Source organism: Labeo rohita, chromosome 22 (genome assembly GCF_022985175.1).
Source record: "Labeo rohita strain BAU-BD-2019 chromosome 22, IGBB_LRoh.1.0, whole genome shotgun sequence".
NCBI classification, from domain to species: domain Eukaryota; kingdom Metazoa; phylum Chordata; class Actinopteri; order Cypriniformes; family Cyprinidae; genus Labeo; species Labeo rohita.
Window position 1 is genome coordinate 32791641 of NC_066890.1, and position 24940 is coordinate 32816580.

Sequence of the window (24940 nt, forward strand, 5' to 3'; positions counted from 1 at the left end):
ACAGAGTTTCTTTAGAATTTATGTTCATCCTAATGGGCCTGCATTTGAAATTCAGCACACTCGTCTCGTGATGTCCTCATACTGTGTCTTTGATGTGGGTATTTTTGTATGCATGGCTTGGAAATGCTTCCTGTTCACAAAATCCCAAAGAAATTCATCTAGACATCCGACAGAAGGGTTATTACCCATTGGACACTTGGGAAGCATGACACTGAAGTGAGCGGACAGCAGAAACGTCTTCAGTTTCTCAGCTGTCCATTGCTCAAAAGTATTCTTTATCTGATTTTTAAGGTCTGAGTGTGTATTTTAGTTTCAGTTTGAATGATTTCCTGTCATTGCCTCCAGAAACCCTTCAACTAATAGGCTACAGCCTTGCGATTGCTAACGATGAAGCTCGAGTTCAGCGCTTCATGTGTGTGTGTGTGTGTGTATGTGTGTGTGTGTGTTACAATGCAGTCCATGAGTTTTAATGCAGTTGGGTATGAAATGACAATGGCATGAAGACAGTGACAGTCTGACATGCATATTTTCAGTTTTCCTTACATTGCTCAGCATCTGAACAGCATGACACACTCTTCCTATTCAGCTGTGGCATGCAGCAGCCAGAGTCTGGTTCCTCAATGAAGCTAAGCAGGCCAGAGCCTGGACAGTACACTAATGGGAGACCCTTGAATCCGATTAAAATCCACATTTAGAAGTGGCCCAGATTGGATGCAAAACAATCGGATCTTGTGCGGACTAATCCAAAATTGGGCAAAAACCATAGACACTGGTTAAATGGTCGGCCAATGGAGGGCAATCTCAGTGAATTGAAATAAATTACGCGTTATTTTGGCGGGGTTGCACTGGTAAAATTTGCATTCCATGAATGTGACCCTGTACCGCAAAACCAGTCATAAGGGTACGCTTTTTGGAATTGAGATTTATTCATCATCTGAAATCTGAATAAATAAGCTTTCCATTGATGGTTTGTTAGGATAGCACAATATCTGGCTGACATACAACTATTTGAAAATCTTGAATTATGAAGTATTGCGAAAATCGCCTTTAAAGTTGTCCAAATTAAGTTCTTAGCTATGCATATTACTAATCAAAAATTAAGTTTTGATATATTCACAGTAGGAAATTTACAAAATAACTTCATGGAACATGAGCTTTACTTAATGATTTTTGGCATAAACGAAAAACCGATATTGCTACAAATATACCATTTACTCAAGACTGGTTTTGTGGTCCGGGGTCACAAATATCACGTTACTGAGGTCGCTTTAACCTGCGGAACATGAAAAACAACCCGCGACAAGACTGTTAAAGTAGCCCAATTCTGCGGGAAAACCGTGGACTTGGCAACACTGCTTGCTTGCATATTTATTTATAACTTTAAACATAATGTGTGTTTTGTATAGGGAAGCATCAAGCACACTGGGTGGCGCTGTTCGGTAGCGCAGCAGTGTTTGCTCTCCTGATGTGGGCACCTCTGCAGGTGGCAGCAGATTCAGAAGAGGAGGCCACCTTAGATTGGACGCTGTGGAAAAAGCTCCATAAAATTTCCTACAAACAAGTTGGTTATGGTCATTTGGGTGTGGCTTAAAGGGACAGTTCACACAAAAACGAAAATCCATTTACTTATGTCATAGCGAAGTGGAACCATCCATCATAAAAAGTGCTCCACATGCTTCCAGAGGGTTAATAAAGGCCTTCTGAAGCAAATCGATGCACTTGTGCAAAAAAATCCATATTTAATACTTCATAAACCATAATCTCTAGTTTCCGCTAACTGTCGTACGCACGTTCACAAGAGAGTTTTAGATGTTTAAGATGATTATATGTTATACTCTGTTATGCACTGCATTTTTGTGTGTGTTTCTCATGATATTTGACTTTATAACTGTAGAGTGAAGACCTTCAGAGAAAGACGATCTGGGAGAGCAACATGAGAATGATTAAGAAAAACAACGAAGATTTCCTTTCAGGATTATCAACTACTTCTGACTACTACCCAATTCTAAAAGGCCGTGAAGGCTATTAAATGGCATTTATGTGAATTAGGACACAGAGAAACTGTTGTAATAATTTTGCTAATGGTGGATGTACACTGACACCTACTGGTGTGGATGTAACATCCCACAAAAACTGTACAATGTACAATGGACGAAAATGTACATTTCTGGTCCAAGATTGTGTCTTTTCTCATTTTTGTAATATTCAGACCCAGATGGAGTGTAAACGCTTGTTGGGTGCCACAATTAACAACCCGATAAATACAAGAGGAAAGACTGTATCTGCGCAAACGCTCCGCGTCAACGCTAACAGATTGGGATTGACCAGTGTTGATTATCGAACACGAGGATACGTGACTGAAGTCAAGTGGGTTTCTCTTCTTTTTTTTTTTTTTTAATGAAATTCACTGATATGCTTATTTTTATTCCCAAGTGTCATGTACTGTTAAAAATAATTATACCATATATTAGATGCTCAAATGATTGATTTGTCATGTCTTTCAGGGATACTGTGGATCTTGCTGGGCCTTTAGCACTACAGGTGCCATTGAAGGAGAAATGTTCAAGAGGACGGGACGGTTGGTGTCCCTCAGCGAGCAGCAGCTGGTGGACTGTTCCAGGTCTTACGGCACGTCTGGCTGCAGCGGAGGCTGGATGGCGAACGCCTATGATTACGTGATCCATAAAGGGTTGCAATGCTCCGACACTTACCGCTATACAGCGAAGGTGACTGGTCTTGGTTATGTGAATTAGAGAAGTAGACTGATTGACTTTTGTGTTTCAGACATCTGAATGTTTGTTTTTGTTTTAATAGGATACCCAATCCTGTTCCTATGATATGAGTTTAGTTGTTGCCAGAATCACTGACTACAGGTTCATCCCGGCCAGAGATGAACAGGCTCTGGCAGACGCGGTGGCAACCATCGGTCCAATCACTGTCGCCATAGATGCTGATAATCCAAGTTTCTTCTTCTACAGTTCAGGCAAGATTTCATTTGTGTTGATTCAATTTCCACTGAAGAGAGTGAGATTTATAGTGATTTAAGGCATTTAAGCACATAAAAAAGATGTTTCATATTGTTTAGGAAGCCTGTGACCACCTAAATGAATAATTTAAAAAAGTTGTTTGGGCAAATACAGGTAATTTACCATAGAAATTATGTTTTTAACATTTATAACTGTTATAGCGCCAGCTGTGGTCTGATCTCCCTAAAAGTTTGCATGCTTGTTTAGAACCACCTGTCGCGTGAGCTTACCAGGTTTTGTGAAGTTTTGAGTTTTCCTTTAGGATTTATAGGCTTTTGGGTATATTTGGACAGGCCTCTGTTCTAAACGACCCCGTTATAGCTTTCCAAATGGTAAATTGAAACTTTTTTTTTGAACCAGAAACTTTATTATTGACCTAGAGAGTCCAGAGAATTGTACTGCTGTGTTTTTTCCCAGATTGAGTGAAAAACCTTGGACTAGTTTGCAAAAGTAGTTTTTTTTTTATTACATTTTCTCAATCATTTAAAGAAGAAGTCCACTTCCAAAACAAAGATTCACATATAATGTACTCACCCCCTTGTCATCCAAGATGATCCTGTCTTTCTTTTCTTCAGTCGTAAAGAAATTAAGTTTTTCGAGGAAAGCATTTCAGCATTTTTCTCCATATAATGGAGTGATATGGTGCCCCGATTTTGAATTTCCAAAATGCAGTTTAAATGTGGCTTCAAACGATCTCAAATGCGGTTGTAAAGGATCCCAGTCGAGGAAAAAGGGTCTTATCTAGTGAAACGATCGGTTATTTTCATTAAAAAAAAACAATTGAAATACTTTTTATTCTCAAAAGCACCTCTTGCCTTTCTTTGTATTCTGGCTCCAATCATATTTTCTCCCTCAACTTCAAAAATCATCAGAAGTACCGACACAGTCTTTGCAAAGTGAACATTCAAAGAAGATCAAACACCCTTAACAAAAAAGGTAAAACAACGATATAGGAGGATTTTGAAGTTGAGGGAGAACATGAGATGGGAGTTTTTCGACGTACCCTAACTGTCATGAACCGAAAAAACAGTCCAGGCAGAGTAAGACAAGACGAGCGTTTGGCATTAAAAAGTATATAAATTGTATTATTTTTTTTATTAAAATAACCAATCGTTAGGCTAGATAAGACCCTTCTTTCTTGGCTGGGATCGTTTACAACCACATTTAGAGGCAATGTTGTTCAGAATGAGGAGGTCCATCTTATGATATAAATATCATGTGAAAAACTGCCCAATATGCAATTGTTTACGCCCTTAAAAAAACGCCCCCCAGTGGCCGATTTCTTTCATATTTCTTCGAATTTCTTTGATGGGCAATGTCAGTCCTGGAGTTCCAATGTCCTGCAGAGTTTAGTTCCAACCCTGAAAAAATCACCATCATCACAATCACCACCATCTGAAAGCTGAACAAACAAGCTTTCCATTGATGCATGGTTTGTTATGATAGGACAATATTTGGCCGAGATACAAGTATTTGAAAATCTGGAATCTGAAGGTGCAAAAAAATCAAAATACTGAGAAACTCGCTTTTAAATTTGTCCAAATGAAGTTCTTAGCAATGCATATTACTAATCAAAAATTAAGTTTTGGTATATCTACAGCAGGAAATTTACACAATATCTTCATGGAACATCTTTACTTAATATCCTAATGATTTTTGGCATAAAAGAAAAATCGATCATGTTGACCCATACAATGTATTTTTAGCTATTGCTACAAATATACCCCAGTGACTTAAGACTGGTTTTGTGGTCCAGAGTCACATATATGTACAGTATTCATATCATACGACAGACCTCTTCTTTCCGGACAACTCTGCCTCTAGAACCACTGCTCTCAATCAAACCGTTTGTAAAATGATTAAGGGGAAAAAACCTACTTTTGTGAACTAGTCCTAGGTTTTTTGCTCAATCTGAAAAAAATTAAAAACAGTGCAGTACAATTCTCTGGACTCTCTAGGTCAATAATTATCCAACAACAAAAAAAAAATGTTGGAATTTACCCTTTGGGAAGCTAGAACAGGATCATTAAGAAAAGAGGGCCTGTCCAAATAAACCGAAAAGCCTATAAAACATAAGCGAAAACTCAAAACTTCACGAAATCTGGCAAGCACATGCAACAGGTGATTCTAAACAACCAACCAAAGTTTTAGGTAGATCGGACCACAACTGGCGCTACAACAATTATAACCATTAAAAAACATAATATTTCGATGGTAAATATCTGGATTTGCCAACAATGCTTTTTTAAAATCATTGATCTAGGTGGTTTTTCATATGTGCTTAAATGCCTTAAAGCACTTGAACCCTGGTAAACGCTACTTGCAGCTATATTTTTGATACCTAGGACTAGTTCTTAAAAGTAGGTTTCTTAAAAAATGCAAAATACCCAAAAATGTAACCAGGGTCATTGAGCCATTGGGGCAATGATTCCAACAACATAGGACTCTTTAGTCTGTGACGAATGGTTAAGGAGTCATGCGTGATTTTGTACTTTTGATCGCTGTAGAGCTCCCGTCATGCCGATTGGGGCGAGCTTTGGTGACACTGTAGGCGGTGTGAGTACTACCATTGCTCCAAGTTTGAAGTCTCTACAACTTACAGTTTGGTCTGCCCGATCAGTTTTACATGGAGATTGCTGATCCTTGTCTAGGGTTTAAGCTATGCACTTAAACTAATAATCATAATAATAATCCAATTATAATTTTCTGAACTATTTCAACAGGAATCTACAAGGAATCTAACTGTAACCCTGAGAGACCAAACCACGCTGTGCTTGTGGTTGGTTATGGCTCAGAGAACGGAAAAAAATACTGGATAATCAAAAACAGGTAAGAGAACGCCCATCATTTAGGTTAATGAGTACATTAACATCCCACATACACTGATAGAAACATGACACAATGAACTAACATGAACATGAACTTATCTTTTTCTTTCTTTTCTCAGTTGGGGAACAGGATGGGGTGAAGGAGGCTACATGCGAATGATCCGCAATGGCAGAAACACATGCGGGATCGCCAGCTATGCTTTTTATCCTGTTATGTGAAAATAACCAGAAATTTCCACATAAAGCCTTAAGTCTGAACCTTGTGTCTGAATCAGTTCATTTAGTCAGTGGGTTTGTAAAATAGGGCACTAGAACAACTTGTACACTCCAAAATGAGTGTTTCCGGTCCATTTTAAGGAGTGTTTTATCAGATGTTTTCACACAACCTCTCCCACTGTGCAAACTTACATGTGGTTTTTCACTGCATACCCAGGTGCGTTCGAGACTACAAGACTCTTGTTCTCACAATAGGCTACTAATGGAGAAGAGGTCATGTGCTTAAATGTTGTGTCTAGTTGAGCGTGTCGATTAACCTGGGCTGTCAACGACAGGTTGGTGCCATTGTTGTGCAGTGTTGTGGAAACCATGTTTAATTAGTGCATTTCATACATGATAAATGTGCTCAAAAGTATTTAAAAATAAAAGACAAAAGGTAAAAATTAATACATTCATACAATAAAATTAGCCATTGTTAGTTCTTCTGAGACATAAAAAGTTAATTATTTAAGAAGTTCCTTAAGGTCACAGATATATCTTGACGTTCCTATTGGTGGTACTAAATTGTGTGTAAAAAAAAAAAAAAAAAAAAAAAAAAAAAATCACTGCCCTACCTCTCTTCTGTACACACCGCTATCACACACCTGCGAGAGAAACAGGAAGAAAAGGTAGTTTGCCAGGAGTGAAGACCACACACAGGTTGTCGTTGTAGGTGCAAGAAGTCGCAGTGAAAGCATATATGGCATGTGCATTTATAAATGGCTAAGTTCTTATACCTGGGAGTGCAAATGATGTGGACTGGAGTACTGCTGCTGTTCACTCTGGATCTCTGGGTATCTGCAGATGAACTGGGACGTCCAACGACATTGTGGTGGGACAATGACATTCAAGTCAAAAACAACAGCAATCAACCGTCATGGAGGCATATATTTAGAAAGTATTGTGATTCAACACACATTAAGGTAAGATTGTTGTTGTAAAAATGCCTTGCTGCTTAAAAAGCCTTAAACCAGGCTGTTTAATTAAGCTAAAAAACACTTTGAACCAACTAAGATGAGCAAAGTAACTTAGGCTAGTTTAAGATGTTTGTTTCAGCAGTGATAGGAATAAGTGAACAAATATTTAACTAGATCACTTGGGTCTGATGCATCAGCTACTACCATATTAATCTGTACTAATGTATGTTCCGAATTCAGCCAACGATTCGTCAACAAATCGTTTGAGTTCAGGCTTATTAGTGAATCCATTGAGCCAGTTTACAAAATGATTCATTTGAATCAGTCCGAACAGTGCTTCACTGACTCACCGAACTATCTCAAATACACTTATTGAACACAGTTTTTACATAAGCAACTATTATAAACAGAAACGTATTTTTACATATTGACCACGCGATGACGTAAGAGAACCACTGAATCATTTTTGAACTTATGAACCGTTTCACGGAAATGACTCGGACTGTGAATATAGATCAATTCGCAGGCAGGTTCAAAGTGTAAACCCTTCATGTATGCAAATTCTAAACTGTTGGGACCCCCGGGCCAAACAGGATCAAACATGCTTTCGTAAGGTATGCCAGATAAGGATTTAGCGTGAACGCGCTGGCATGCAGCCAGCATAAACAAATAGGAAATAAATATACCTACCCTGGAAATCATTAACCCTTATGTTCTACCCAGTACTCCACAGCATTCAAGTTGTTGCAGTGGCCTGCCTGTCTTGCTTTGTCAGGTTGTAAAACAACAACGTACCTTCAGGGTTAAAGTCCGGATTCGCACCTCCCAGTGTTTTCAATGAGTCTATCAGTCGGCCATATTGGCAGCACGGATTGTAAACAATGCCACTGAACCAAATGAAACTCACATATTTTGCTGATTATTGCTGCTGAAAATTATCAGTTATTGTCATGCTTGCACTTGTACTAATTGGTCAGACTGGGAAAAACATTTGGATTGCTATAGTTGTCAAAAGTTCAAATCAAGGAGAAGAGTGAAAAAACTGTCTGGGGAACAAAAGGTGTTTGTGGTTGCCCAAACTGAACTAGGATTTCCAAGGCAAGAATCTTGACAAAATTCATTTGTTCTTATCATTTCCAGTCAGGTAGGTGAAATATTAGGCTAATATCTTAATTAAAACTGTGCTCCTACATATCTTTGCCACCTATTAACTTTAGTTTGTAAAAATATTGCACCCTTTCCTACTTACTAAGTCCTTCTTTATATGATTTAGCAGTTTTCACACATTTTGTCCATGGTTTAGACAGCATAAATTAGCAGAACAACATACAACGTACAGTAACTGTGCAATCCATGCTGTTGTTTACATCCAAGTATTGCCAATATGGCCATGCATCAGGTAACTTACCAAATCGTGACGTAAGTGCAAACCCTCTATATGTGATGTATCTCATGTGATCTGCATTTTTTCTTCACCATTACAGGATTGTGATCATGGTTATTACAGAAAGAGAAGAGGACCATATAAGGGACACTGTGTGCCATGCAACTGCAATGGCCTGTCCAATGACTGCGACCCACATACTGGAAAATGTTTGGTATTGTATTTTTATTTTTTAAAATCTTAAATAAAGAGATAGTTCACCCAAAAATGAAAATTAGCCCATTATTTACTCACCCTCCAGGCATCCTAGATGTATATGATTTCCTTCTTTCAAACAAATGCAATCGGAGTTATATTAAAAATTATCCTGGCACCTCCAAGCTTTAGAATTGGAATATGTGGGTGTTTCTCTTCATCAGTCCAAAACAAGTCCAATAAAGTGCATCCATCCATAATAAAAAGTGCTCCACATGGCTCCAGGGGATGACTAAAGGTCTGCTGTAGCAAATCGATACATTTTGTAAGAAAAATGTCCATATCTAAAACATTATAATCACTGTAATCTAGCTTGCGCCAACTGGACATACACGGAAACAGGATGTTGACGTTTGCCAATGTTTGTTTACAGGAGCAAAGGAAGCAAAGTTTCCTTACTTTACCAAAGGAAAATCATTCTCCTCTTGGTTTATTATTTGGTACATTTTTCTTTACAAATCCTCATTTTGAACTTCTAATTCATGTTGTTTTGTTTTGGTTTCTCCATGGCGCGTCATCCGCCCGGAGCTGCTTCCGTGTACGACCAGTTGGCGCAAGCTACATTAAAGTGATTATAACGTTTTAGATATGGATATTTTTCTTACAAAAATGCATCGATTCGCTACAGGAGACCTTTATTTACCCCCCTGTGAACCACTTTTTATTATGGATGGATGGATGGACTTTATTGGACTTGTTTTGGACTGATGAAGAAAAACACTCGCCTGTTTGCTTGTTAAGTCTGACGTCAAGCATCACTTCCGGATCCAAACGCTCTATCAGATGACAGGAGAAAACAACAAACGGTACTAATCATACACTCACAATGTGATATAATACTACCAAAAAATTATAATCCTACCTTTTGACTCCATACTGAAATCCCAGATAGCCAAACAATAAAAATATAAATATAAATATAAATAAATAAAAATAAAAATTATTTTTGTTTGGGTTGCTGTGAGCACGGAGAGTGTAGTGTACAAGGTGAATTTGAAAACGTTTAGCTTAAATGTTTAATATGAATAATCGGTGTTCATAAACAGCTGCTGAGATAGTATACTCTAATAAAAATGAGTTGGGGTTTGGACCTGGAAACAGTGTTCGTTGGATGAAGAACATCATCACTTAACAAGCCCACTGCAAATCTAAAGCTTGAAAGTGTCAGGATCATTTTTAAAATAACTCAGATTGCATTCGTCTGAAAGAAGGAATGCATCTAATATGGATGCCTGGAGAGTGAGTAAATAAAGGGCTAATTTTCATATTTTGGGTTAATTGTCCTTTTAAATAACTTTCTTTTGATAAAGTTGTTATTTTACATCTCCCATTCCCTTAATCTCTGTTATTATGCCCTTCATTTATTTTATTACTATGTCACTTACAAGAAAAGGTGTTTCACAGATTGTGATAAAGAATGTCAGATAAAATGAATCTTGCCCAGGCTTGTATTTTTTATCTAGTAACACATCTCCACTTTATTGTTTTGTGCTTAGTTTCACTTTGAAATCATGCTGTATTTGCAGAACTGCCAGTTTAATACAGCCGGCGACCACTGCGAGCGTTGCATGGAGGGTTACTACGGCAGTGCCGTTATGAGAACCTGTCATATGTGTCCTTGTCCCTTAGCAGACCCATCCAAGAGGTGAAATGCCATCTAGTGATAAAAAAAAACATGCATGACAGATTCACTTTTGTCAATATAACTGAATACACCTATGTTGATAAAATAAAATTTTCATTGTTTAAATATTTTGAGTATTTTTATTGCTTATTTTAATTAATTTATTAAATTACTGCTTATTAATTTGTTTGTGCAGTTTTGCAGTCGGATGTCTTAGGGTTGGAGATGAGTTTGAGTGTTTGTGCAAACCTGGTTACTCTGGAGTTCAATGTGAGAGGTGCGTCTTCTCTTAAACATTACCTACACTATCAGAAAAAAAACTATTTTATATTTTTATGGTGACAATGTAATCAATATTCTATTTAATAAAGCCAAGTATGAATCTCGTCAAGTTACATTTATTCCAAAATAATAAATCAAGGCAGTAACAATTTAAACAATATGTTTTATTTGTAAACTTATGTTCAGCTATTCTTATAATAGTTAACTTTTAACTATTTTTAAATTTCAGCCATCAAAGCTCGGTAAATGTTAGTCACAGACGGAGATTTACTTTAAAGTTAATTACTCACTAAAAACTCCCACAGATCATGTTTTAAGTCCTATTTTGATGTAACAAAGTGGTTATATCTAAGTGTGTGCATTGTTTACTTACTTTTTTTATTAGTCTTCCTATTAACGCTGTTATATTTATTCAGACTGATTTGCTAATGCCGAACGCGTATGAATACAAGAGGCGGGATTTATCGCATAAACCAATCACAGCCGTACATAACCCGTCATATCCAATCATTACCCCCCAACAAACTCACCGCATGCTTTAGAGCGTCTGTTAAAACTCACTGGGCTCTGGTGTCGCTGTTGAATGTTTCTTTAGAAAAACGAGTGATTTATACTTTATAATGTTATATTTTGTAATATTGGCTTTGTTTTTTTTGTTTGTTTTTTTCTATGATTTTTTTTTCTCAACCAATATTTTGAGGAGGCACTGGCTCTCTTGCCTTCTGGGAGGACAAGCCCCTGATATGTACAAATAATTTAGTTAAAAACCACAAAAATGTGCATGAAATATAAGCGAGATTCTCATTTAATTTGTATTTTAGGTGTGCGCTTGGATATTACGGCAACCCTTTAGCGGAAAGAGGAAGTTGTCAGCCGTGTGATTGTGACCATCGTAACGTATGTGACCCCCTAACAGGCGGTAAGAAAGCTCTCCTGATTTACATAATAATATACATAATAATAATAACAACAATAATATATAAATAGTAATAATAATAATTATAATATATTGTTCTCATAGATTGTTATGAAGCAGATGACCCAGATACTGGCAACTGCCTTGGTTTGTTCCTCAAAACAAAAAGAATCCTTAAAAATTATTTAAAATTCCTTTAAAAACATTTCATAATATTGTGGGCCTATATATTTCTGCATATATTTCTGTTTAATTCCGAGAACATATTATTGATAGGCAAATGTGACGAACAATTAAGATCTGGATTGATCTTTTTCCTGTTAGAGTGCGATACCTGTGTCATTAAGTTAATGGATGATCTTAACGCGATGGATGATGAGCTCTCCAGACTGAAGACTCAACTTGAGTCTTATAGTCGGAATGCTACTTCACACACAGGACTGAAAAAACTTGAAGATGCCATTGCTGGTACAAAGGTCCCTACAAGAATCTTCCATACCAATGCTTTGGAATGACATTGAAACACCAAGTATTTTGACGTTTTTTTGAAAATCATCTTTACTTCTTTAGGTTTTGGTCCACAAGTACTCTAAATCTGTCGTCGGACTGAAACCAAAGGTTTTGGAGCTTGAATCTGATCTTGAAAGTGTCAAAGATGACCTCACCGTTCTCAATAACAAGGTACTGTTACTGTTTATGATGGTGTGTCTTTATGTCATCCATAAAATGGAGTGTCAAATCTATTGTCATTAACTGACCTGGAATTGCAACTACAATTTCTGTTTGTTTCTACAGGCAATTGAGATGTTTTGTACTGCAGGTCAGTTGTTAAAAACTCTGGACCAAACTTATCAAAGAGGGGACAACCTACGATCTGAGAGTGTAAATCTCTTACAAAAGATACAAGGTAAACCTACTAGATGCAGCTGAGCTTTTCATAACCAATTTCTTCTTGAAAAGTCTTCTTTCATCTTACTTACCTGTTGCACTTGGTCCATGTAGAGTTCTTGGACGAGTTGAAGCAATCAAACCACACAGGTGGGAACACAGAAGAGGCCGCCAGGATGATCAAAGAAGCCCTGTGGATGCTGAAGAAGATGCGAAAACAAAGCTGCAGGATTCAGACAGAACTAGCTAATGAGGAACTCAGAAAAGCACGAAAACGTGAGTCAACTGCATAATCCTGAAAGGCCAACGTCCTGCAGAGTATAGCTCCAACTTTTCCCAACACAACTGCCTGGAAGTTTTTAGTGGAACACCTTGAGTAGCTGATTTTGATGGGTTTTGGGTTGGAGCTAAACTCTGTAGGACATTGGCCCTCCAGGAGCCAGACTGAACAAACCCTCATTTAGGACTTTGTTTTAGGTTCCTTAGTAGTGACCAACCTCCTATATCAGCGGTGCCTAAACTCTGTCCTGGACGGTCAGTGTCCTGCGGAGTTTAGCTCCAACTTGCCTCAACACACCTGCCGGAAGTCTAGTATGCATAGTAAGAGCTTGATTAACTGGTTCAGGTGTGTTTAATTGGGGTTGGAGGTAAACTCTGCAGCACACTGGCCCTCCAGGAGCTGGAATGGACAACCCTGACTTAGGACTTTCTTTTAGGATTCTTAGTAGTGACCAAGCTCCTATGTCAGCGGTGCCCAAACTCGGTCCTGGAGGGCCGGTGTCCTGCAGAGTTTAGCTCCAACTTGCCTTAACACACCTGCCGGGAAGTACCAGTATGCCTAGTAAGAGCTTGATTAGATGGTTCAGTTGTGTCTAATTGGGGTTGGAGCTAAACTCTGCGGGACACCGGCCCTCCAGGACCGAGTTTGGGCACCTGTGTCCTATATGGTTTCAAGCGTGCTTGTTTCTCTTACAGTACTCAACCTCATCTTGAATGACCTGATGGTTCCTCTGAATGGCTCCTTGATAGTGGCCGATCGTATTAGACAAAAACTCATGGATCAAGCAGAAGATCTTAGAGATATACAAGAGGCACTTAAATATGCAGAGCATGACGTGATCAAGGCCAATGATGTCAATAAACTCAATGAGGAACAGCTGAGAAATATTTTGGTAACGAAATAATAACAGTTGAAGAATGTCTTCAATACTGTCTTTGAGAACCACCGCTGTATAACACCTGCATTTATTCACACCTTCATGGATTGTTTGTTCAACAGAAACAGTTAAAGGTATTGGGGAAAAACCAAGGAAATATCATAGCCAATGTGGACATGACCAGAAGGACACTAAAAGAGACACTGGATCTCCAAAAAATGATGGCTGACCTAACAAAGGTGACAAATAATGATATTCTTTTGTAGGCGTTCACCAGTTTGGATACTTACCTTTCATCCTCTACCAGGAAATTACTCATCTAGCAGCTATGATTGATGGAGCAAAAAACGAACTAGACGCAAAACTCAAGCTCCTTTCCAATGCTACCGCTAAGGCCGGAATTGTGAGACGGGCTGAGGAGCATGCGGAGGAACTTATGAAACTAGCTATGGACTTTCAAATGTATGTCACAAGATCCTGAAACCATGTTTTTCTTTTTATTGACATTTTAATGACTGAATGTTTGTATAACATGGTTTTGTAGGGTCATACTGAACATCACCAACTCAACTGCTGTTCAGAAAGCAGTCGAAGCCATCGAAGCATTTACAGATGTCATTGATGCCATTAAGGAGGCGGAAGCTGCCGCCAAACATGCTAAAGAAGCGGCAGACCAGGCTTTTGAGGTATAAGTGATGAGAAATGGTGGATTTTAAAATGTTGTTTTGTCAAAATAAATACAAACTTAAATGGTAAAATCAATTGTTTTAAATGCTACAAGTGAATTTAGTCATCATAACCTTATAATGTACAGTTCGGGTTGCAACGATAAATCGATTCTGAGATTTTCCGAATACATCACAGTTCTCTCTGTAATCAATTCTGAGCTTAGTTTTTAACAGAAATGGCGCTCTAATCTAGTCTTTGACAACACTCAAATGCTCATGAAGAAGAGCACTGAAGAAAGTCATGTAATTCATGTAATTGCACCTTGGCTCCAGTGTTGCCAAGTTTGTGTAATTGCACCTTGGCTCCGGTGTTGCCAAGCTGTTTTCAGGCAGAATTGACTACTTTAGCACTCTAGTCGTAAGTAGTTTTTCATGCCCACATGTTTGAAGTGGCACATTTAAGTGACCCCAGTAACGTGATATTTAGCCCCTGGAATGCAAATTTTACCACAGGAAACTTGCCAGAAAATGTGTATTTTAAACGTGATTGGGCTAGTTTTGAGTAGCAATTTGGGTGAGATTTGTTTCTAAAAAAACAGGTAACCCTGCTCGGCTCAGGACACTTTTATGACACAAGGTTTATGTAACCCACTGTGGACACCCTTGTAATTCGCTTCAGCCTTTATGAATGATTATTTTAGGTTCAATTATGTGTAAGGAATTGAAAAACAGTTGTTTACAAAGCATTTGCTGTTAAAAACTAAGCTCAGAACTGATTCGAGAGAGAATCGCATTGCATTTGGAAAATCTCAGAATCAATGCAGAATCATTCCTCGATTTGTGATTTATCGTCACGTCAACACTAAACAGTACGAAAAACGGATGTTGAGTTTTATTACATTTTAAAGTTTTATAAAATTATTGAAAATTTAGTTGTTCTGCCTGAATCAAACTTACTTTCTTCCCGTTAATTTCATGTCCCAGGATGTACGAGGACAAGATCTACAAAATAAAGCCAACGATTTGAAAAATCTTGCAAATATTCTGTTGGTGAAAGCCAAGGAAGCGGAGATACAGCTAAAAGGTTGCCATTTTCACATTTAATAAAACTGTAGCAAAACATAAAATAGCATAAAATAAACTTATAATATAATCATATAAATTTATGGGTTTTTCACGGTCATGCTGTGCTGTTTAATAACAAAACTGTCATCTACAGATGTCACGCAAAAATGTGAAACTTACAAGAACCTGATCCAACAGGCCAAAGACAAACAGAACGAGCTGGAGCAAGTCTTGCAAGATGTGTTGGGGAGGATGAACAGCATCAAAAGGGGTAAGAAACTCCATTTTGCTCAAACATTTTCACACAGTGAATATCTCAATGGACTTGTCCAGGGGTCTCCAACCTCGGTCCTGGAAGGCCAGTGTCCTGTAGAGTTTAGCTCCAACTCTGATTAAACACCTGAACCGTCTAATCAAGGGTCTCACTAGGAATATTAGAAACTTCCAAGCAGGTGTGTTGAGGCAAGTTAGAGGTGCAAAACTCTGCAGGACACCTGGACCCTGTAGATGAACAGTTTGGTGGTTTGATTTTTTGATTTTTATTTTTTTAAGATGATATTCGTGTCCTCATCAACCAAGCCAAGGAAGGTGCTGCAGATGTGAACGCCACAGCAAGTGTTGCAGTGACCAGAATGCAAAACATCAGTGAAGAACTTAGCAAAATCAAGATTTCCTCTAATGATTCGAACCTGAACGACTTACTTGATGGCGTCAACAAAACATGTCAGTCTCCTCAGTTTTTCTTTCCAGAGACCCTGAGTTGATCAAATGTACAATATTAAGTTTTTCATTAATTCTGAGGAACATCACTGAATGCTCAATCTTCTTAATCCCTCACAGTGACAAACCTGGATCAGTCTTTCCCTTCACTGATTGACAAACTAAACAACGTGGAGAACCAAAGCCAGCACCTGCCTAGTTCAGCCAACATCTCCAACAGCATCCAAAGAATCAAAGACTCGATCGAACAGACCAGAGATGCAGCCAACAGAGTAAGTTCTGAGGAAAGCAGAGCAGATGTTTCTCCAACCACCTCCAGATGTTTATTCTCGTGCCTCTCTCTTACATTCCTAGATCAGAGGGCCTATCTTTTTTTCTGGTGAAGCTCACATTGAACTTCGAACTCCTAAAGACTTGGAAGACTTCAGAGCCTTCACAGCTCTTAATCTTTCTCTGCACCAACCAAAAGCTCGAGGCGATGGAAGACGTAGACGCCAACTGGGTTCGGAAAACAACCAGTTTGTTTTTTATCTTGGAAATAAGCATGTGAGGAGGATTTTCGTTACTTATTTAATTAGGGATGCATCGGAGCATTGTTTTACTAGTAGCTTTTTTAATCCACAGACAATCGGGGATTTCATTGGCCTGGTTGTGAAGAATGATGTCCTGTTTTGTGTCTACAAAGTGGGTGGCCATTATAATGAGATAAAGACCAGCGAAATCACCAAGTCCAGCAATGACAAAGCTTTTATGGATAGGGTGGATTTCCGCAGGTACACTATTTATCAATGTAGATCTCCACAGATTTATATGAATTTGCATTTCTGAAAACCATTTGCGCCTTTTTATTCCCAAATCAAGAGTTTATCAAGATGCGCAGGTCATATACACTGAGACTTTCACTTCAGCTGAACCAAAAGCGCAGACGCCCATAACTAAAAAGTCTACAAACATGAGTGGATTGCTCGATCTGGATCCCAATGAGGTCGTCTTATATGTGGGCGGATACCCCAAAGATTTTAAGGTAAATAAGCCAACAAAAGAGTTGAGCTTTTTTCAGCTATACTTTTTCACAGTTCTCATGCTTTTTCCTGTTTTTTGTCAAACTTTCCCCTCTCTATGTTCTGGATTTGGCCTTTTAGCCACCTGAAGAGCTTCGGTACCCAGGATACAAGGGCTGTATTGAGTTTTCTATGTTAAACGATCGAATCCTTGGCTTGTACAACTTTCAGCGTGCCACCAATGTCACAAAAAACGACATGTGTCAAAGGTACTTGATAATGTTATCTTAAGCCATCAGAGGTTTTTTGTTTATCTTGCAGATGAGGTCTTTATCTCTACTTCAAAGTTTTGCATCACTGTTCCGATATTTCTTCCCTAGGGGAAAAGTCCACACGTTGGAAGATTATTTTGATGGCACAGGTTATGGAAAAGTTGATGTATCAAACCTGAAATCTTCTATTAGGTTCTCTGTTACAAGTCATCAAATGGATGCAGTGCTTTTTTACATGGGAAATGAGGTAAAAACTTGATTCATATAACCAACACTTCATACCACCACAGAATCACAAAAATCTAGCATTTGAATCAAGATATTAAAAAAAAAAAAAAATTTTTGATTGGTAATGTTAGACAATTGAATTTAATAGGATAGTTCAGTCAAAAATGAAAATTACACCATGATTTATTCACCCTCAAACCATCCTAGATGTGTATGACTAGTCTTTCTGACTAATACAGTCAGAGCTATGTTAAAAAATGTCCTGGCTTTTCCAAGCTTTAAAATGGCAGTGAATGGCTGTTAACATTTTGAAGTACAATAAAGTGCATCCATCCATCATAAAAAGTGCTCAACATGGGTGCTCCAAAGGCCTTTTGAAGCGTTTGTGTAAGAAAACCATTTGTCCTATGTCCTACGTCATCTGATGGAACGCCGCTCTTTCGTGATCACGCATACGGCAGTTAGCGGATGCTAGAAGATATTTTTCTTACACAAAAGCATTGATTCTCTTTAGAAGGCCTTTATTAATCCCCCGGAGCTGTGTGGAGCACTTTTTATGATAGATGGATGTACTTTACTGGACTTCAAAATCTCAACAGCCATTCACTGCCATTATAAAGATCGGAAGAGGCAGGACATTTTTAATATAACTAAATAACTAAATAATTTATCTTGTAGTCTCAAAGAAGAAAGTCACATACACCTAGGATGGCTTGAGGGTGAGTAAAACAATGGGGTAATCTTCATTTTTGGGTGAACTATCACTTTAAGCGTTTTTTTTTTCTTTTGTTTACAGAGCTTGCACTTCTTAGTTACGTTGGAAGGAGGCTATATTGTTTTGCGAACACAAAACGAAAGCGTAACAATTGTTGAAAAGTCCCAAGTTAAAGTATTTCCCCAAGTAAGTAACTTTTCCATTTAATATATAATTACTACTTGTTATATTTCTATGCCTATTACATTATATCCGATTTTTTCCTTTAGACAAACTCCATCCAGATCAGAATGTCTGTGGCTACAAATAGACCAACAATGATAACTGTCACAAGCTACATCAACATTTTGCTTGGAAATGTCAAAGGGCTTTTCGAGGATGCCTACATTGGTGGTGTTCCGCTAGCAGTTCGGGAAAAGTAGTTTAATTTTCTTTTATGCTTGTTTATTAGTGCATTTCTTCATCGTTTCATAATTAAGGACAGAGTAAATAATAATACTATATATATATTTTTTGCCCTTAGATATAATATTGTTCTTCCGCCATTTAGAGGATGTGTCAGAAATGTCCTGGTAGATGTCAGTGCTTCTTTTACAGAGGAAGTTGGAATCGTCCGAGGTTGTCCAAATCTTTTGCTGGTAAGTTATGTTAGATTACTAGTAGTTAGTAGGTTTTGTTAGATTACTTGTACAGTTGAAGTCAAAAGTTTACATACACCTTGCAGAATCTGCAAAATGTTAGTTATTTTACCAAAATAAGAGGGATCATACAAAATGCATGTTATTTTTTATTTAGTGCTGACCTGAATAAGATATTTCACACAAAAGACATTTACATATAGTCCATAAGAGAAAATAATAGCTGAATTTATAAAAATGACCCCATTCAGAAGTTTACATACACTTGATTCTTAACTGTGTTGTTACCTGAATAATCCACTATTTTTTTTTTTTTTTTTTAGTGGTTTTTGTTCATGAGTCCCTTGTTTGTCCCGAACAGATAAACTGCCTGCTGTTCTTCAGAAAAATCCTTCAGGTCATACAAATCCTTTGTTTTTTTCAGCATTTTTATGTATTTGAACCCTTTCAAACAGTGACTGTATGACTTTGACATTCATCTTTTCACACTGAGGACAACTGAGGGACTCATATGCAACTATTACAGAAGATTTAAACGCTCACTAATGTTCCAGAAGGAAACACAATTCATTATGAGCCGGCTTTTGGGGGAGGGGTTGAAAACTTTTGGAATTTTACGATCAGGGTCAATTTAACTTACTTTGTCTTCTAAAGGGCAGTACTAAATGAAAAAGTGTACACATTTTCATTCTATTCAAAAGTTTTCACCCCCCGGCTCTTAATGCATCATTTTTCCTTCTGAAGGGTCAGTGAGTGTTTGAACCTTCTGTAATAGTTGCATAGAAGTCCCTCAGTTTATCCTCTGTATGATTTCATGATCCATCTTTTCACTGTCATTGTTGAAAAGGGTTCAAATACACAAAACTGCTGAAAAACCAAAGAATCTGTGGGGCCTGAAGGATTTTTCCTAAATTCTGAAAAAGTGGGCAGTTTAACTGTTCAGGACAAACAACGGACTCATGAACAACTCATAAAAAAACAGCTGTTGATCATTCAGGTAACATAGGTGTACCATTCATACTACCATTCAGTGTATTTAAACTTTTGAACAGGGTCATTTTTATAAATTCAACTATTATTTTCTCTTGTGGACTACATGAAAACATCTTTTATGTGAAGTATCTTATTCAGGTCAGTGCTAAATAATAAAATAACATGCGTTTTGTATGATTCCTCTTGTTTTGGCAAAATAATTAACATTTTGCAGATTCTGCAAGGTATATGTAAATGTTTGACTTAAAGATAAATTGACCTGAACTGTTCCTGGTTGGTTGTTTTCAGGGTTCCCGAGAGGCTACTTTTGAATTTGGGAGTTCTCTCTCTCTGTCGCCTACTGTTAAAGATACAGACCCGGAGACAATGGTTTCATTTGGATTTAAGACATCTCAGGAGAATGTTTCAGCCTTAATAATGACTGGTGGAATGGTTAGTTGACTGAGACCAGAACCTGAGCTGAACCTTTATTGTAATTGTTACATATTTATTTTATTTATTCATGCTTTCCTTTGGTTTTCAGAATAACGAGTTTGCCCTGTCTTTGAATAACGGCTATGTCGAAATGAGTGACAGTAAAGAAAAATTAACATCCACAAACAAATGTGAAACTGGAAAATGGCACTACATAACAGCCTTCAAAAGTGGAGCAGGGTAAGATGAAAACATTGTCGTTGACTTGCAAAGATGCTTTTTATCCCTTCATGCTTAACATTTCCCATCAGGATGCAGCTAAACGTTGACAACACAGATATTGGAGATCCACCATCAATATCCACATTTGCTGATTTTGGAGAAAATGTGATTTTAGGGAATGGTTTAATTGTAGGCTGTATGAGGAACCTGTATATACGGAGGTTAGATGTTATGGTATATTCTTCTTGTAATATTATGACATATAACACATATAAGCCACTAATAATGGCCCTATGGTTTAGTCTACAGACCGACAATATTCCAGCCGACTTGAGCAGATTCAACCAGACTGGAAATGTATCTTTGGGATTTTGTAATGCACAGCGCCCCCTTATGGACACTTATAAGAAGCGTGCAAGACGTATTGGAATTACACCCAACAGCAATTTGGTATTTCACCTTATAAAGCTCTGTATTAAAAATGGGTTTGGAATGACATGAGGGTGAATAATTAATGACAACATTTCAATTTTTGGGTGAACTGTTCCTTTAAGGTGATATTTAATGTCATTTGTTATACTCTGTGTTTTGCTCTTTTTAAAAGGAAAGATCTAAACAAGGCTGTAAAAACCCAAAGTCCATCAAAAACACCTTCCACCTTGGTTCCAACAGCCAAATGCAGTTTAAAATAGATCCAGAGGAGCTCAATAACAGGTAAATGGTGTTGTTTACATATTAATACTTCATTTTGCAGCACATTTACGAGATCTTTCTTGTCATACAGGCTGAATTTCACTCTGGACGTCCGTACCAAATCATCTGAAGGACTTTTACTCCAAATCTCAGGGAAGCATGGTGTTCCTCTTGTGATCTTGTATTTGAATAATGGGAAAGTCAAACTCTCTGTTGGGGGAGATGAAGTAATCTCCTCTCAGAGGATCAATGATGGTGACTGGCACAATGTATGTAGCAAAATGCTAAAATGTTGTGTTTCAACAACTGTTTTTCTCAAGTTTTATTTCATGTTGTGTTTACAGATCAAGTCCAGCTTGAAGCAACACAAGTTTCATTTAGTTGTGGATGGCGTTCGAACACCCGATGGACATCCGTTGAAAGGATTCACACTTCGTCTGCAGTCCCCTGTCTATGTGGGACACGGAAAATTTCAGATGCTTCACATAACACAAGTACGAACGTGTAACTTCCCTATTTCAGCATGTGGTATAACCGCAAGTCTTCTGTTCTGTTAAGCATGCATCACACTTTTTTTTTCTCAGGAAAAAGTACCTCAGAAGAGTGTAATTGGATGCATTCGTGACCTCAGGGTTTCTAAGGTTCTCCTTACAGATCCAGCTGCCAGTCGTGGGGTTACGCCCTGCTTCAAAGGCGTGCTTGACAAGGGGGCCTATTTTGCTGGAAATGGCGCACATTTGATCTTAGGTTTGGAAATTCATGTTTGTACATGTTTATAGAGACAGAAAAATACATTCAAGAAATTGAATATGTTTTTTGTTTTGCAGAAAAGTATCTTTTCTTTGGTTCTACATACAAGCTGGCTTTTGAATTTCGACCCAGGAACCTCACCGGCCTAGTCTTCCACAAAAACGATAAACGTGAACGGACGCTCACTCTGTTTCTCAAGAAAGGAAAGGTGAATGAAAATACATTTTAGGAATATTTTTAGCATTCTTTGAGATATAACACTATTATTGGTAAAAACAGGATTTGAAAGGAAGAAAAGTTTATGCAAGTATGCAGAACTCTAATGCTTAGCAGGCTTATAATCCTGTACATGCTAAACATGTTTTGTGCTTTTTCACTTTATTTTGAATTGAGAAATAAGGTGGATTAGCATGTTGACATTTCTGGCTAACAATCGCTAAGATTCTTTTCTAAATGTTGCCGTATATGAAATCTGCATACAAATATATTCGCAAATAATTCATAATTCATTGGTTATTTTGTACTAAAATTTATTGTGAAAATTTGTGATATATGGAACATATATGTAATATAGGAACAACCGACACTTACTATTTTATTGGGGAAGTTGTAAAATACATACAATTTATCGAAAACTGTACAAATTCATACGACCAACCCCTAAAACCTACCCGTCACTGGGGTCTAGACAAATCGTACAAAATCATACGAATGAGGTCATACAAATTTGTATGATTTTTGCTAAATTGTATGTATTGTACAAGTTCCCCAATTTGTATGAATTCGTACGAATAACCTACCCCTAACCCCGCCCCTAAACCTACCCGTGACTGGGGTCTAGACAAATCGAACAAAATCATACAGTTGAGGTTGTACGAATTCATACGAATTATCCACCTTGTAAAATACATACAAATTGGTCGTAAGATAGTTTTGAATAATTTGCGCAATTATTAGTGAATGAGACCCAGTGTGTGCTAATGCCCACTAGCGCCCACTGTGGCAACACTGAGATTGTGCACAAAAACACAAAATTGTGTTTGTGTTAATGTTCTTGTAATTCAAGATTGTGTTTGTGTAAATGTACCCCTAAACCTACCCATCACTGGGGTCAAGACAAATCGTACAAGTGAAGTCGTACGAATTAGCCACCTCGTAAAATATGTATGAATCGGTTGTGAGATACCGCAGAATAATGCGCACAATTATTAGCGAACGAGACCCATTGAGTGCTAATGCCCACTAGCGACCCTTGTGGCAACACTGAGATTGCGTACACTTTGTAATTCAAGACTGTTTTTGCGTTAACGTACTTGCATAAAGTACATTTTTAATTATAGCTTTAAAAGGATAGGTCACCCAAAAATGAAAATTCTGTCAGTAAATTCTCACCCTCATGTCGTTCCAAACAGACCTTTGTTCATGTTCGAAACACAAATTAAAATATTTATGTTCAAGCAAAACAGAAATAATGACTTTATTCAACTTATGTTGTTGTACTCTTGTGAACTTGTGTCGAAGACTGACACGGAAGACAAGAAATTGTTGTAAAGTCATTATTTTTGTTTTCTTTGTGGACAAAAAGTATTCTCGTATCTTTGTAAAATTACGGTTGTACCACTGATGTCACATAAACTATTTTAACGATGTCCTTACTACATTTCTGGGCCTTGAACGTAGTAGCTGCGTTGCTGTCTATGCAGGGTCAGAAAGCGTTCCGAAAAATGTTCCGAAGATGAATGAAGGAATGACATAAGGGTGAATAATTGATGACAGAATTTTCATTTTCAGGTGAAGTAACCCAGCTAGAATTATGTTCAGTATCACATACAGTATGCAATCTGTGTGGATTTTGCTTCATTAGGTGGTGTTGAAAGCGTATGATGGACAGCGCCGCTATGTAACCACACTGACCCCAACACGACCACTCTGTGATGCATTTCACTATGTGAAAGGTACTATTTTACTGCTTTTTTTCTAATTGAAGTAGATTATAAATCATAAATGTTACAGGAGATGTGCGGTTTCATTTATTTAAGTGTCCATACGACGGAAGACCATCGAGCTGAGAGTGGATGAACTGACCTCACGAGTGAGGCAAACGTCTGTATACCGTTCTCCATCGCATGAAACGATCTACATCGGTGGCATTTCAGGTAAAGCCAGCTTTGATGTAATAAAAACGCATCTTTTCTTGCACAAAAGGCATAATAATTTACATTTCTGTCTCTGTTAATGCAGAGAATCGAAGCGAAGAAGTGGAAATGCGGGAATCTTATGTGGGGTGTTTGAGAAATGTGCGGCTTAATCAAAATCCTGTCACATTTGATGACGTGACAAGCATTTTCGGCTCTGTAAACACCAACGAGTGCCCAGTAGAATAATAGAAATGGCGATCAAGCAAAGCTCAGCAGTACTAATTTTGGAATAAAACAGTTTTGGTAATTGTTTTCCTAAAGTGGTGTAAAAAACAAACTAGATAGGCAAAATGAAAGCATTTCCTCAATGGTTAGAATCAATGTTTAGAAGGCTCAAATGTAAAAATGTGTATGGAAATAAAAATATATTTTAAATGATAAAGTTGTCGTTCTTGCCATCTGAATGGCTTCTGCTTGTGGCTCATAGATGTATTTACACAGCTGGTATGTGCACCACAGAAGGAGGTTATGCAGGGCATAAAGTCTGAGACGTCTGCCTGCACTTTCATCATTTATTCATAACATGTGCATTAATGTGTGAATAACATGTACTTCCTTGTTCAGGCCATGCTGAAAGCTTTCTTCCTCATTTCTATCTGTCAGGAAATGTCTCTTTTGCTTTCTGTCTTGTGTTATACACGTGACTGGGGTGAATATGAAATTACTGTAATTATCGGTTCATAGAATTGGGTTTAATTTAGGTAAAAGGTTAAATAAAACAAATAATCTGCATCCAGCTATTTTTTAGCTGTAAAAACAGCTAATTTTGCTGCTTGATATTGCAAATTGGTGGGTCTTACCATAATATTTTAATGTATTATCTTAATTATG

General features: G+C 37.7%; 1 protein-coding gene and 1 pseudogene across 3 annotated transcripts; both read left to right on the forward strand.

The window, feature by feature from the left end:
• The first annotated feature begins 387 nt into the window (after nucleotides 1-387).
• LOC127153387 (procathepsin L-like) lies at nucleotides 388-6073 on the forward strand (annotated as a pseudogene).
• A 629-nt stretch (nucleotides 6074-6702) lies between these two features.
• Nucleotides 6703-24484, forward strand: lama3 (laminin, alpha 3). 3 transcript variants are annotated; one of them, XM_051095356.1, is made up of 38 exons: nucleotides 6703-7032; nucleotides 8511-8624; nucleotides 10192-10310; nucleotides 10486-10566; nucleotides 11393-11490; nucleotides 11593-11634; nucleotides 11812-11963; nucleotides 12058-12168; nucleotides 12283-12394; nucleotides 12490-12651; nucleotides 13351-13547; nucleotides 13655-13771; nucleotides 13840-13994; nucleotides 14077-14218; nucleotides 15185-15284; nucleotides 15420-15536; nucleotides 15818-15988; nucleotides 16106-16257; nucleotides 16340-16531; nucleotides 16610-16758; nucleotides 16847-17009; nucleotides 17128-17255; nucleotides 17367-17505; nucleotides 18283-18387; nucleotides 18471-18619; nucleotides 18725-18839; nucleotides 20121-20264; nucleotides 20356-20486; nucleotides 20558-20689; nucleotides 20771-20918; nucleotides 21073-21182; nucleotides 21253-21430; nucleotides 21506-21655; nucleotides 21746-21908; nucleotides 21989-22119; nucleotides 23776-23866; nucleotides 23951-24067; nucleotides 24153-24484. In XM_051095356.1, the coding sequence occupies exons 1-38, from the start codon at nucleotides 6829-6831 to the stop codon at nucleotides 24293-24295; spliced, it is 5124 nt and encodes a 1707-aa protein (XP_050951313.1). In that variant the 5' UTR covers nucleotides 6703-6828; the 3' UTR covers nucleotides 24296-24484. The 3 variants fall into 3 exon arrangements, with proteins under 3 accessions (XP_050951313.1, XP_050951312.1, XP_050951314.1); XM_051095355.1 differs by having other exon boundaries at nucleotides 21253-21655; XM_051095357.1 differs by lacking the exons at nucleotides 6703-7032; nucleotides 8511-8624; nucleotides 10192-10310; ... (1 more) ...; nucleotides 11393-11490; nucleotides 11593-11634 and having other exon boundaries at nucleotides 11814-11955; nucleotides 21253-21655.
• Nucleotides 24485-24940: the final 456 nt, after the last annotated feature.

Bases quoted from the DNA above. Each gene is read 5' to 3' on its own strand.
- lama3 (XM_051095355.1), top strand. From the start codon at position 6,829: ATGGCTAAGTTCTTATACCTGGGAGTGCAAATGATGTGGACTGGAGTA. The intron at 11,491-11,592 runs GTAAGAAAGCTC...TTGTTCTCATAG, and splicing joins ATGTGACCCCCTAACAGGCG to ATTGTTATGAAGCAGATGAC. The intron at 21,183-21,252 runs GTAAATGGTGTT...CTTGTCATACAG, and splicing joins CCAGAGGAGCTCAATAACAG to GCTGAATTTCACTCTGGACG.